The sequence below is a fragment of the Diabrotica undecimpunctata genome, chromosome 9 (assembly GCF_040954645.1).
Source record: "Diabrotica undecimpunctata isolate CICGRU chromosome 9, icDiaUnde3, whole genome shotgun sequence".
NCBI lineage: Eukaryota > Metazoa > Arthropoda > Insecta > Coleoptera > Chrysomelidae > Diabrotica > Diabrotica undecimpunctata.
This window is the reverse complement of record NC_092811.1, coordinates 91,383,406-91,398,501: the sequence shown is the minus strand read 5'-3', so window position 1 is coordinate 91,398,501 and position 15,096 is coordinate 91,383,406. Positions and strand designations below refer to the sequence as shown.

The following is a 15,096-nucleotide window of genomic DNA, read 5'->3' as shown; positions in this document are numbered from 1 at the left end:
TCAACATTTTATTAAAACAAGTTGGCTTAAATTTTAATATTTTAAAGTGCAGAATGTACAGTTTCTGTTTGTAGAATTACTTAAGGACCACCCTGTATATATTAATTCTTTTTTCTATTGGTACGTTCTAATAAAAATTATTAAACAAGTCGATTTTTATTTCTAAATTTAAACTTTTTGTACAAAATTATTAAACTCTCTCTTTAACCCCGATGGGGCAACAATTATCTCTTCAAAAATGTTAAAAAAAAGACAGCAAGTGCTATTTTTTTTCTATCATCTTCTAGGTTTTTTGCATATTGTGCTCTCAACAATTTCAGATCTCTTTTTTATGTTGTACCAGTCTTAGTGTTTATTAATTCTTTGAGATATTTAATCATGTTAACATATCTTTTACCTCTTATTTTGGCATGTATATTTTAAAAACTTTCAAAAAATGTTAGACAGATAGAAAAAATAATTCCAACAAGAAAAAAAATTAAGTAGAAAAAGGAGTCTACATTTCTTTACCCGTGCGTCATTAATACCTGTCAAGATAAAACACACACACATACATGAAACTAAAGACAAACCAGCTACCACCTGTTATTAAGTAAAAACACATGTTATTTTTATAAACAATCTATACTCAGTACATGGAAAAAAGAAAAGCACAAAAAAGACGCTTGGAGACTTTTTCACATTTTAAGTACAATTTGTGACGTTTCTGGTTTGTTTACTGTTGCTGTTTTCTGTCCTGTTTTTGCATTTAGAAGTTATTTATATTACACAGTTGTTTTCACAACTAATTTTATATTGGAGTTTGAAATTTTGTGGTAAGTATATTTTATTTTGCCATTAATTTATATACAAACTTATCTTCATTCACGCAAATAAGGCATGTTTTTTTTAAGTTTTCGCAAAAGTGGAAGAAATGACAAAAAAAATATTTTATTGAATTTTTTATATTATGTCTTGAAAAACTTTTATCTCACAAACATAAGAACTTCATTTAAATGTAATCGAGTACTTTAAATTAGAAAAAAGGAATGAGGGACAGTTGGAACCGTCATCTGTTCAAGAGGTACAAAAGGTACAATTCTCAAATGTCAGATATTATAAAGCGTTAATGACGACGAAGTATACATATATATTATTAATATTATTTATTTGACAACTTTATTACATAACAAAATATTTATAATAAATAACTTTTTATTTTGTGGTTTTTTTCAATTTCAATTAAAAATATTGATAATATTTTAACTTTGTTGTAGAGGGTAGCAGCTTAAAGTAGCATTTAAATTGGCGAGAAAATCAGTATACAATATACGAAAACGAATAGAAAAAAATGCTGTTTTATCTTCTCCGAGAAAAAGCAGAGCTTCTCACTTAAAAACGAAAACTACTGATTTACCCGAGGGCAATAAAATGGCAATTAGAAATACAATATATAATAAGTAAAACAGTAACATTTTATGGTAAATATTTTTTTTTTAAACAGAAATAGTACATATGCACAGAGGAAACGTGGATTTTTCCTAGGAAAAAAAATGATATCGTGGCAGGATGACAACAGCAGAAATATACGTAAACCAGGTGGTTATGATGGAAAAAGATTTATTGTGGTTCATGCCGGTTCAGCAAAATATTTTATTTCAGATGCCAGTTTGTTATTTTGTTTCAAATCCTTGACTGCGGGGCCGGGGGATGCGCTCTTCTTCTAATCGGCGTAAAGCTGAGCGGGAAAAGAACAAATCTCAGGGGACAAGTTTTGCACGGAGAGTCTTAGGACTTTGCACCTCCTTAAACTATCCCAAGACCGCTGGGTACCCCCAACAATGATTGGGGGTGTGTAATCAATCTTTGATTGCATCCTTCACGTGGTGGCCCTGTTGAAACTAAACTCAGCGGATCTAGACTAGATAGTCGATAAACAATCCCCACGCCAAGCCGACACCGTGGTGAAGGCTGTGAGGCACTGGGGTGACAGTGTCGCAAACGGTTCCTTTGGGGCAACAGGTCACACCCCTTAGTATTTAGACCTTACCCTCGCAAGCGGGGCTCTGCGAGGGGTTGACTGTCTTTCCCTAGCTACTCGTGGGATCAATATGGAATCTCAAAAACAAACAAAAACAAATACAAAAAAACTCAGGGCCAAAGGGTTCCCGATGCCGAAGGGCCAGGGAACTCCAAAGCCAAAATCACAGTTCCTAAAGCCGAAGGACAGGGAGCTTCTGGAGAAAATCCGAACGCCGAAAGGCCCGGAATTTCTAAAGAAATCTCCCAAGCTGATAGGCAAGGAAACAAAAAGGCTGTCAGAGTAACAGCGTTGGAAGACGTTGATCTCATGACAGACGAAGAAATTAGGGCTGCAAAGCTATCTGGCGTTTTTTAAGCCAAAATCAGTAGGCTGGTGAAACAAGGCCAAGATTACGTTCAAGCCAAAAGGGCTGTAATCAAGGCCAATTTCATCAAGGCGACTGAAAGGGCAAAAGAGATGCCGTCAAAGCCAATAAAGGCCATGACAAAAGTAATACAAACCCAGAAGATCGATGGCCCAAAAAAGCTAAGGTCAGACGGAAGCACACCACCCGAAAGCCAACGCAAAGGGAAAAGGCCAAGAACCGAAGGTGTGACTTTCAGCGAACCTGCCGCTTCTGTTAAGGTTGCAGTGGTACTAACAGGATTCCCGGAAACCAAGATGGATATAGACAAGCTTAAGGCAGTCAAAATAGCCATCTTGGGTGCGTATGACAAAATTCCGGAAGCAGGACCACAGGTTCGCTTCCTGAAGAGTACATACAGGCCGGGTTTCTTGGAACTTAACTGTGCGGACGACATAAGTGCGCGGTGGCTGAAGGAGGTGATTCCAACCCTGAGGCCTTGGGAGAGTGAATCTCTCAGGGCTGTGGAAGGGGAAAGACCTACCCAAGCCGCACTCATGCACTGTCTTCGTACAGGACGAGCATGGGGAACGTCTTGAGTCCAAAAGGATCCTTAATAGACTAAGGATAAGTAACCATGGGCTCAGGACATATCTATGGACAGTCTGGGGTAGAAAACCTTTAGAGAAAGGGGTGTTATGGACCTTCTCGATGGATTCTGAATCTCGAGAAGAACTGCAGAAATTAAAAATGTCACCCTTTTTTGAAGTAGGACGGTTAACGTTCCGACACAAAGAAGGGAAGACAAAAACACGGAATGAAATGCCAGTAGCAACTCGTTCCAGTGAAACAGGGGAGACCTCCCTACATATGGAGGTTCAGGACGAGGAACAACCTTCTTCGGGTGGAGCTGACAGACCCATAAGGACTAATGTCCAAGAGTGTGTCGGACCCACGGAAGAAGGAATGTCACAGATCCAGAACCGGCCATCTCTTCGCAATGAAGAGAGAACTAAGGCTCCTGCAGGCCAATCTTCAACATGCGAAAGCCGCATCGGCAACGCTAGATAGAAGATTGGAACAAGAAGGCATTGATGTGGCCCCCTGCAGGAGCCTTGGAGGATAGGTGAGAAGATTGCTGGCCTATCAACCAAACAAGGTAAGGTTTTATACACACCCAAAGCTATAAGGCCAAGGTCGTGTATAATTCACAGTAATAGAGTAGATTGTACATTAATCCCGGTGCTCTGCACTGATGATATTGTTACAGCTGTTCTAACTATAACCACGGAAGTAGGAGAGAAGAAACTGGTGGTGTGTTCAGCCTACTTTCCAGGTGATGAGGCTCTGTGTCCACCAAGCATTATAAGCGACATAGTTGCATATTGTCTAGGAAAAGGATTACAGCTCATTATAGGATGTGATGCCAACGCACACCACACCGTGTGGGGAAGCACAAACATTAATGCAAGGGGTGAGTCTATTTTGAATTTCATCTTATCTGAAGGTTTGGTTATATCCAATATAGGAAACAAGCCAACTTTTATCACTAAGGCACGCAAAGAAGTGTTAGATTTAACACTCTGCACGAGCAGGATAAGTGATATAATAACAAATTGGGTTGTGTCTGACGAACCCTCATGTTCGGATCACAGACATATACGATTTGACCTTGATATTTTTCCATCGGAAATTAAATACAGGAATCCTAGAGATACAAACTGGGTAGGATATAGGGAGTCCCTCAGTAAAAATCTCGAGGAATGTACGATTTCGTTTAAAAGCCCAGAGGTTATAGATTCGGCGGCAGAAACGATAAGCGAAGCTATTATGGCGGCTTACCAGGAAAATTGTCCAGAAAAAACAAGGAAAAGTACGGGCAGTAATACAGTCTGGTGGAACAACGGCTTAAGGAAGATGAGGTCGGAAGTCCGAAGCCTATTTAATAAAGCCAAAAGTAACCAAGATTGGGATGCCTACAGGTATAAGCTAACGCTATACAATAAAGAAATTCGGAAAGCCAAAAGGAATTCATGGAGAGAGTTTTGCGAGGAGATTACAGATATCCCGGCATGTTCTCGAATCCATAAAGTCCTGACAAAGGATGGTGCTACAACCAAAGAAGTAGGTTTCCTAAAGAAAGCTAATGGCAAATTTACGGACACCAAAGAGGAAAGTCTTAGAGAACTAATGAACACGCACTTTCCGGGCTCAACAATTCTGGATGATGCAGATAGGCAAACCAACATAGACCAAAGGCTCACTAGACCAAGGTCTACAGATTGGAAAATAGCCACAGCAATCACAAGACCAAACAGAATTAGATGGGCTATAAATAAGTTTCGGCCATATAAGTCTCCAGGGACAGATGGCATATATCCAATACTGTTGCATATGGGATTAGAGGTATTGATACCACACCTATGCAAGCTCCTCAAAGCCACTATAGCATGGGGGATCGTACCGGAAATATGGCAAAAGGTCAAAGTCATATACTTGCCTAAGGTAGGTAAAGTATCAGACCTAATACCAAAGTCATATAGACCGATAAGCCTACCTTTTTTTCTATTAAAAACGCTGGAAAGGCTTCTTGATAGGTACATCAGAGACGAAGTGCTAAAAGATAATCCTCTAAGCAATCGTCAATATGCATACCAACCTGGTAAATCTACGGACTCTGCGTTGGATGATCTAAATAGGCTTATCTCAAAGTCAATGGAAGACAAAGAGATAGCAATGGCCGCTTTTTTAGATATAGAAGGGGCATTTAATAATGTTACCACCAGCTCTTTGATAGGGGCTATGAGTAGACGAGGCGCACCTGCGGTAATATGCAGATGGATAAGGGCATCCCTGGAGAATAGGACAGTAATGTCCACTCTGGGTAAAGCAACCATCAAAGCAAAAGTAGGTGGAGGCTGTCCACAAGGAGGAGTTCTATCCCCTCTACTTTGGGCAACCTTGGTAGATGATCTCCTCAGAAATCTGTCCACAGAAGGCTTTTATTGTCTAGGATATGCTGACGATATAGCAATCGTTGTCAAGGGCAGGTTTGCTCAGGTAGTGTCTGAGAGAATGCAAGCAGCCCTAAATATAGTTGACGACTGGTGTAAACAAGAGAGACTGATAGTCAATGCTCAGAAAACACAAATTGTCAACTTCACCAAAAAAACAGCACTACAAGGCCTAAAACCACCGGTGCTGGGAAGAACAGAGATTTCATTTGCCAAAGAAACAAAATACCTTGGGGTATATTTTGATCATAGGCTTACATGGAATACTCACATTCTAAAAACCACACAGAAAGCTACTATGTCCTTGGGCAGATGTAGAAGAATGTGCGGTAAGAATTGGGGATTTAACCCCAAAATGACTCTATGGTTATATACAAGGGTTATTAGACCCATGATAACCAATGGCTCGGTGACGTGGTGGACAAAGACGCAGCAAGTGGGAGCAATAAGGCTGCTAGGTAATACACAAAGGCTAGCATGCTTGTGTATTACGGGGGCCTTAAAAACAACTCCTACTGCATCGCTGGAAGTCCTGTTGAATCTACCACCACTTCATATCTTTATAAAGGGCGAAGCCAGATCCGTGATGCACAGATTAATCCATAGTCAGCAACATATAAGCCAGATGCATGGTACTGACAACAGAAAGCTAATCGAGGAGCTAAAAGCCGATATTGTGATGGGGAAACCTATCGATGCAACAGTTACGAGATATAGCTTTAACAATAAGTTCACAATTAAGATACCAGACAGGGAAGACTGGAATAAAGGTGTACCCATACAAGCTGCTGCTACCTGGTACACGGATGGCTCAAAAACATCAGAGGGTGTGGGAGCCGGCATAGTAGGGACAAATCAAGGGATAGATTTCCCGGTAAGTCTATCTAAGGATGTGACAGATTTCCAGACGGAAATAACTGCAATCCATCACTGCGTGGAAGAAATAGAAAGGCAGGAAAGAACGTTCTGTTCAGTTGCCATCTTCACAGATAGTCAGGCAGCGCTTAAGGCACTCAAGAGGTCAATTCTAAGCTAGTATGAGATTGCGTGTGTGCCCTAAATAAACTAGGAGACCGTAGCAAGGTTACGGTAGCCTGGGTACCGGGGCACGAGGGTCATAAGGGCAATGAAAAAGCAGATGAAATGGCCAAACAAGGCTCATCATTGCCATTCATTGGACCGGAACCCTTCTGCGGAGTTGCTAAATCAGTAACAAGAACGGCTACAAGGAAGTGGGTAGCTCGCAAATCTCTAGAATGGTGGAGGAATTCACCAGGACAAAGACAGGCGAAACAGTTCATTACAGAACATTCGCCAAAATTTACGGCAGACCTAATAAGCAAAGACAGGAAAACAGTCAAGGTCATAGTAGGTCTTCTAACAGGGCACTGTAAGCTGAATAGGCACTTGAAGCTGATGGGATTATCAGATGATGACCTGTGCAGATTCTGTCACCTCGAAGAAGAAACAGCAGAGCATATTTTATGTCAGTGTGACAGTCTGACAAATGTGCGGTTCTTTGCATTAGGAGAAGAAAATCCACCGGCAAATAGCTACATGGAAGGTACAGTCTCGAAGCTACTAGACTTTATAAAAAGGGTCAGGCTAGAGAATGTTATCTTGGACTAGAGGACCACAATAGATCTGAAAGGTCGCATAGGCCGAAAGGCCACCTCTCTTAATCTAATCTAATCTAATCCTTGACTGCAGATTATCAAAAATGTTGGACCTATTCATGGCGAAGAAAAAAACAAACAAAAAAATAACATATATAATGAACCAGCTATAAGTACCAACACAATATCACAAAGACTAAGAAGGCTAGCACTCCTGTATAGGATGGATAATTCAAGAGATCCTAAAATGCTTATACTATAAGGTATAATCACAAAAAAAGGAAAAACCAAGGAACATATAGTTACATGGACGATGGGTAAGAGGACCTAAGAAATATGAGTGTCATGGACTAAAAAGAAAAAGCAGTGGATGAGCTGAAATAATCAAGGTTAGTGATGAAAATTACTATTGTGGTATATAGCCTGCAAAGAAGTGCGCTATGCTTATATAATTTAGGGTCAGGTAGGGTAAGTGCGGAGTAAAATATATAAAAGTTAACTTTCTCAAAGTCTTATTATTTTATGTTATGTAGGAATAAGTTTTTTATGCGAATAATTTATAACCGAATTCAAAATAAGTGTGAAGAATACCTGAGTCGTTCTCAATATGGCTTTTGAAAGGGTACAGGCACTAGAGAAGCAATTATGGGATTGACACTGATGGCGGAAAGATATCTTGAGGTTCAAAAACGGCTGTATGTGTGCTTTGTCGATTATAGAAAGGCCTATGACTGCATCAAACACGGAAAACTGATCGAGGTGCTAAAAGAAGTAGGGTTTGACGGACACGACATAGCTATCATAAGTAATACATACTGAAACCACACAGGATGCGTTCGAACAGAGAACGGAAACACCAAGTACATCAACATAGAACGAGGAGTACGTCAAGGGTGCATTTTATCCCCCCTATTATTTAATTTATATGCAGAACATATATTCAGAGCTTCTCTTGAAGATCACCCTGAAGGTGCCAGAGCCAATGGAATCATCATTAACAATATAAGATATGCTGATGACACTGTATTATTAGCAGAAACAAAGACCAACTAAATATATTGATGAACATATTATCAGAGAAAGTCACAGGCTGGGCTTGGACATTAACTTTTCCAAAACCAAAATTCTGGTATTCCACAAAAACCCCCATGAACAAGTTACACCTAACATACAAATAAATGGTATCACCCTTCAGAGTTCCCAAAGCTTCATATACCTGGGCAGAGAACTAAATAGTCAACTAGACCACTCAAAAGAAATTAGAAGACGCATTGAAATAGCAAGATCTGGTTTCATGAATATGCATAAAATGCTCTGTAACCCCAAGCTATCAGTCTCAATAAGATTGAGAACACTAAAGTGTTATGTGTGGTCTCTATTACTATATGGCTGTGAGACCTGGACATTAAAACAGTATGACGTCAACAAATGAAATTCATTTGAAATGTGGATGTACCGCCGAATGCTAAGAATAAGCTGGGCCAGCAGAACTACGAATGAAGAAGTACTGAGAGCAATGAACACACGCCCTCATCTGGTCAATACTATCAAAATTAGAAAGACGTCATATCTAGGACACATAATGCACCATAGGGAATTTGAGCAGCTCCAAGTAATATTAAAAGGCAAAAGGGGCATAGGACGAAAGAAAAAATCTTGGCTACGAAACATCAGAGATTGGACCCACACAAAAGGAAATGAATTAATTCATCAAGCCCAGAATAGAGAGAAATTTGCCATATTGATCGCAAACCTCAACACAGAAGGCACTTAGGAGAAGGAGGAATAAGTTATACTTCCTATGACGATATAATTAGCTTGTTCGCAGTACATTTCTAAAAGGAAAATCTCAAAAGATTGATATATTGAAAAATTTCAGGGAATTTTGAATAAATCAGCAGCGGTACGCTCTTGCCCCGTTTACGCACTTGTACTGGGGCAAGTGCGTAAACTGATGTAAGTAGTGTACTTGATTATATTAGTTTACTTTAGGGCAAGAGCGGAATCTTTATATTTTTATTAACAAAACGGTTTTTAAAATTCATTTTATTTAAAAAGTTACAGCGTTTTCAATAATTGTCTTTTTTTTAATACAAAACGAAAACATTTTTTTCTTAAAAAACAAGTGAAAAATACTTTATTACTCAACTTTGTAACTAGAAAATTTTACTTGGAATTGAATTTCCCCCCTCTGACCTATGATGGACGGTGGTAAGATATAAATAATATACTCTCGCAAAATTTCACTTCTATCTTCAACTTGCCGATATTGAAACAATGTAAAATATTTAGTTTCAAACACTTTTCTTACAAACTTCACAACAGGTTCATCGTTAATCTTAGTGAATTATCCGACAAAATACTTAATTGTTTTCTCTGTACAAAACCTCACGACAACCCAGTTGCTTATTTTTGGTTCATGAGGGATATCTTTTCTTTCTTCTTCGTATTCTTTTTGCTCATTTTCAATCATTGTTGTAAAGTTTTCCTTCTCAGACTGGGAACTAGAAAGATCTGGTTTTTTGGATTTTTATATTTCTTTTGTAACCTTTTAGAAGCCGCCAAACATATCTTATTTTGTTTTTCTTCTTCTTGTTTTCTGATTCGTTCAAGCACAGCTTCAGCAGTAATAATTTCCGCACCATTTCATATTATACTCTTTTTCTGTTTCTCACTATTTCCCTTGTTTATTCACGCTAACATAGGGTTTTCGAATGAAACAGCAGACTTTTCAGTTAACAGGTTCTTGCATTCTGTTGATTTTTCCGCTACTTGAATAAATGCTAAAATAAAAAATGGTTACTTTTTATACTAGGTACAATAATTAAAAAAAACTACCTGATATATTATTCATAGAAGATGTGGTACTTGTTGACGGAGCTTGAATATTCACTTCAATTTCGGATATTTCGTTTATTATATCGTCTAAAAATAGCAGATTAAAGTTACATATTCCATAAAAAACAGTCAGCTTATAAAAAAAATAATTAGAACTTTGCCTCCAAGTTTATTTGATGCTCCAATAGAGGCAGCGTTTAATGTAGAGGTAGAGAAGTCTCGTTTGACTTAGCTGGGGGGTTTGAGAGTTTTAACTGATCTTTCCATCTCTGAAACGCATCTGAATCAAATGTTTCCTTGAGGACTACTTTATCGTTAAAGGGATATATTCCTGCTTTTCTGAAACCATTTTAAATACTTTCGCCTGGGAGACTAGTCCATATTTTTCCCAAGAGTACAGAAAATTTGGCTTTTGGTAGTTTTTGACCAATATGCAATCTTTGCTATGATACCAGTAAAGGATCCCATCTATATTTAACTGCTTTCATTACCGTCAAATCAAGCGGCTGGAAAATGTGGCTGCTATGCGGCGGTAGTTTTCTAATCGTCACTTGAGTATCAATTGCCATTTGGATAACGTTTATACTAACATGACTCACATGCCCATCAAAAAACAAAAGTACTGGCCGTTCAGAACCTATGGCTTTTAAAAAACTGTTTTTAAATTAGTTTTCAAATATGTCGGATTGCATCCATCCATTGGGTGAGGCAGCATATGTAGTTTCTGGAAATGCTTTTCCATCTGGAGGCATCATATGTGTCCATATTTGCTTCCCTTTAAATATAATCAAAGGAGGGGCTTTTTTACCTTTCGCATTGCATGCAAAAAGCACTGATGTATTTTCTCTGAAGTGCTTGTCGTCCTGGTCGCCTTGGCACCTTTTTTTCCTACGACTTTTGTTTTTGACGGATCGGAACAAAAACTTGTTTCGTTCAAATTCCAAATTCCAAGATTCTTAATAGTTTCTAAAACTAGATCAAAATAATTATTTATTATAAAATTATTATTTATAATTATATAAAATTATTAAAAAACACTCTTTCTTCTTGCTATCTCAACATTTTCCGGCTTTTTAACGGATAGATTATGACGTTTCATAAAGGAAAAAAGCCAGTCTTTTCTGGGAATTCCATTTTGAAACGGAGTATTTAGTTGATTTTTTTTACAGCCCTTTTTCTATCCGAATTGTCGGATAAAGGCCTCTCCCATTTCTCGCCATTCATCCCTGTTGTGTGCTAGGCGTTTCCACATTGGTCTTGCGACTCTTTTGATATCGTCGCTCCAGCGCATTTGAGGTCTTCCTCTTGGTCTCTTCGCATCGTACGGTCGCCAGTTTCCGACTTCTTTGTTCCATCTACCATCTTCGAGACGTTCGTTGTGTCCAGCCCATTTCCATTTTATTTGCCGATCTATTAGTGAGATACCAAGCATCTGTCGTTCCATGGCTCGCTGAGTTTTTCAAATCTTGTCCATGTTCTTTTTTGTGAATGTCCAGGTTTAAGCTCCGTAAGTGAGAACGGGAAGGATACAAGAATCGAACACTTTAGTTCGAAGGTTTTGGGGTATCTTTTTGTCTTTCAGTATGTATGAGAGTTTTCCAAATGCGGTTTTAGTTGATTAGCTTTAACGTATTTGCCCACTAAATGCATTACTTCCATTCGTGAGAGACCAAACCCATACTTTTCCATAGTAGTTAAACAATGAACTAATTTATTTTCGTCCTCTGTAGAAAATGCTGTAGCACGGCCATATGACGCTGACTTCTTTCCTCTTTTCCCTTTAATATGATCGAGTAGAGTATTTAGAGGAATTTTGTGTAATTTACTTGCCGCGTATGCAGAGTACCTTCCACTTTTAACATCTATAGTCTGAAGAAGAGTTTCCGTGGAATAATTCTTGTCTCTTTTATATTTTCGAATATATTTTCGAACCATAATATTTATTTAGTCTAACCTAAAAATAAAACACACTTTACCGCCAAAATTACACTGTGGGTAAGTGCATACTACTAAAATTACACTGTTGGGCAAGTGTGTACTACTACACACTTTCCCTCGTATACAACTACACTCTTACTTCATCTTATATACTAAAACGCTATTCTTGTCCACCACTTTACTCAAAAACCATATTAGATAATTAAAATATTTTTTCGGAATATTATTAGTATTACGTATGAGATTGTCAAGATATACTTTTGGTACAAAAATTCACTTCCGGTTTTGAGATGACCGGAAGTTAAAATTTACTTTAAGTTTTAGACCCCACAATGTATATATGGATCGAAAGGTCTCGTCGAGACGAATCTAAATATGTACTTCCGGTTGCGATCCGACACCAAAAGTGACCCGAAACGCGCATAAAACGTCAAGATAGAGCAAATCTGACACCGGATTCGTGATCAGCATGCAAAATTAACTGCTAAATGATATCCATGTCGACATTTGATGAACTAAAACTTGCATTCCGGTTTTGAGGTCGACTTCCGGTTTCGTTTTTATTAGTCAAATCAATAGAGAATTCAACGTAGAGTTCAAAAATGTAAGTTCATGAAATTATCATTTATAGTTTTTGAGTTATTGATAAAAATATTTTTACTTCCGGTCATTGTATATATTGTATATTTTTCTCGCAAAATAAAAATTTCATTTAAAAAACTCGATGTCGAGTTGGTCCGCTAGTAACCTTTAAATAAGAAAGCAAATCAAAATAAACGATTATTAAATTTTTCCCTAGTTATACCAGAAAACTAACGATTCCATTAGATTCTATTTATTTAATAGTGTATACTTACCGATTATCTTATTTAAAACAACAAAAACATCAGCTTAATTTGTCATGAGAAAACCACTGAGTACAACTATGCACATCAACGTTATAAATAATCACCCTGTAAAAATGTTTTCGGCGATCAGCCGGTAAGTCGGTCAGCGCCAGTCTCTTTGTCAAGTAGCTCAGTATACTTACCATAGGTAGACTATAGGTATGCGATAGGTAGAATATTCTTATTTCAGATTCCTTCTGTTTGATAGGCTAATACATATTCAGGCTTATATAACGCACTTGGACCAAAAATGCTCTTGCCCCACCTGACCCGAATTATAAATTTAATTTTTTGTATTTTTAAAATTGTGGCTAGTATTTTATTTTATTTAAATACTGATTATGCAATTGTTAGCTAGGAGACCTACTTACCAGGTCCATGGGGTAAATACAAAGAATTAATGCTAGATGCTTTTTATAATATATTAATTTTTATATATTTTATCTTTTGTAGCGGACAATCATGAAGCTCAACACTCTCATTTCTATAACATGCATTCGTTATTACATCTTATTTCACTATTTACTATTATGTATACCTTCTACTAAGGATTTTTATAAAATATATGTTTTGTAGATATAAGTTTTAAATCTCTTCCTTCCCCAATCTATTATTAGATTATTGCGACAATACTGTAGATTTAACGACATCCTTCCCTTTATAAGACAAACAGAAAAAATATGTTTCCAATAAATTCCTTCGACAGCCCATTTAGCATTCAATGGAAATTGATGACAGCTTTTTCTGGGTTTAACCCCAAAATAATCTACGTGACTATCGAACATAAACGAGCACTGTTGCCAAATGTAACAAAGAAATGGCGAAGGAGCAAGTATGTAATTTCGATTTTTTTCCAAAAATAGTTACCCCTGATTTTAAAAATTGATTCTAATTCTAAATATAGTTTTCGATGTGAGGTTTATGACAGAAACTAAACGGTTTTATAGTTTATCTCATAAGTTATAGTTTTTTTTTATATTTTAGCCTTGGTTTAGAACCTTTAGCCACATACAAATACATACAAATATTTGTATTCATTCAGGATTGTACAGGGAGGACACTTTTCAAGCTCAGGGGTTCATCAGAGCGACTTCATTATGACATACAAGATATAAACCACGGTTAGATAGGTGGGCAACAAATAAGTACACATATAAAGGAAATATCTATTCAAACGGTCAAATTTTTCATTCACATCTTTAATTTAATTTTTTACAGAAATACCATAATTACTTTAAAAATTGTTGAATTATCTTAACTTAATAATATATTTAAGTTTAATGGCGTTTTTAAACCTGCTTGAATCAGCCACATAATTGTATTGACATGTAAAGGACAGTTAAAGAATAAGTTATAGTTGAAATTCAATAGGATTGACAGAGCAGACATTTTGAACACTTGATGGTAAGCCGCTATATATTATTATTGATTTATTGACACATAAATTCACTTCTGAATTAATATTTTTGCCGGTTACATCTGATGGAAGTCCGAACAGGATAAAATATACTCGCCTTGTTGCGAAATTTATTATTAAGTACCGCTTGCAGCTTATGAGTGCCGTTGAGGTATACCTGAATTCCAAGGGAGGGACAGGCGGACATTATCTTTCTCGAAAGTATTATTCTTATTATAATACGGCAACATTGTGAAAACTCGCCGGAAAATAGTGTAAATAAACATTTTAGGTGCAGGGAAATATTTCATGAGCGCACAGTCAGGTGACATGGCATCAAAACTAACGTTCAGTACATAGATTGATAAACAGGATAAAAGGAGGTAATAAAGAATCCGATAAAGAATCGAGTTTTGTGCAAGTGGAAAAACGAATGGCAGTCTTCTCCAACATCACTAAAACAAATTAAAAATGACGTTAGAGCTTGGGAACCCTCAACCAGGAACAGAAGAGAACAATTGATGATAACGAGATTGCGAATTAGTCACAAGAGACTTACTAATTCATATTTATTGTCTAAAAGTGATCCACCTATATGTGAAACATGTAATGTTCTACCGTTAACCATCTATTAAGTGTATGCCTAGTTTTGCCAATTTTTGTGTGGCATTTAACATACCTAACTGTATAAGTCCATAGTTTATTGGACACTCATTTTTAAGCGAATAATATTGTAAATTTCTATAGAAAATCTATAAGAATATTTCATTAACATTAATTTTGTAATTCTGTAGCCGCCGCTAATAACTATTCTGGTGGATGCGGCTCTAATTTCTAAATAATAAAAAAAAAAAGAAAAATAAAATAATTTTTGTTGAATAAATTTTTGAAAGAAAGTATCTTATTCGTTCTCCAGATTTACTTCACCTAGAATATGGTGACAGATTCAATGTTTCGTACACAAACTTACCATGTGCCAAGATATATTAGAGAACTAAGACTACGAATAAGATTTTTTTTTCAACGATTGCTTTAACCACT

The 15,096-nt window shown here is 37.1% G+C and overlaps 1 protein-coding gene across 1 annotated transcript; it reads left to right on the top strand.

Annotated features, from left to right (window-relative positions):
• Nucleotides 1-3,460: 3,460 nt before the first annotated feature.
• On the top strand, nt 3,461-13,785 carry LOC140451228 (uncharacterized). The gene is made up of 3 exons (XM_072544963.1): nt 3,461-3,492; nt 3,581-4,348; nt 13,644-13,785. Exons 1-3 carry the CDS (start codon nt 3,461-3,463, stop codon nt 13,783-13,785), a joined length of 942 nt encoding a protein of 313 aa, XP_072401064.1.
• The last annotated feature ends 1,311 nt before the right edge of the window (nt 13,786-15,096 follow it).

Coding starts and splice junctions, on each gene's coding strand:
- LOC140451228 (XM_072544963.1), top strand. CDS start 3,461: ATGTGGCCCCCTGCAGGAGCCTTGGAGGATAG. Junction 3,493..3,580: donor GCAGGAGCCTTGGAGGATAG/GTGAGAAGATTG, acceptor TATAATTCACAG/TAATAGAGTAGATTGTACAT. Junction 4,349..13,643: donor CAAGATTGGGATGCCTACAG/GTATAAGCTAAC, acceptor TTTATATTTTAG/CCTTGGTTTAGAACCTTTAG.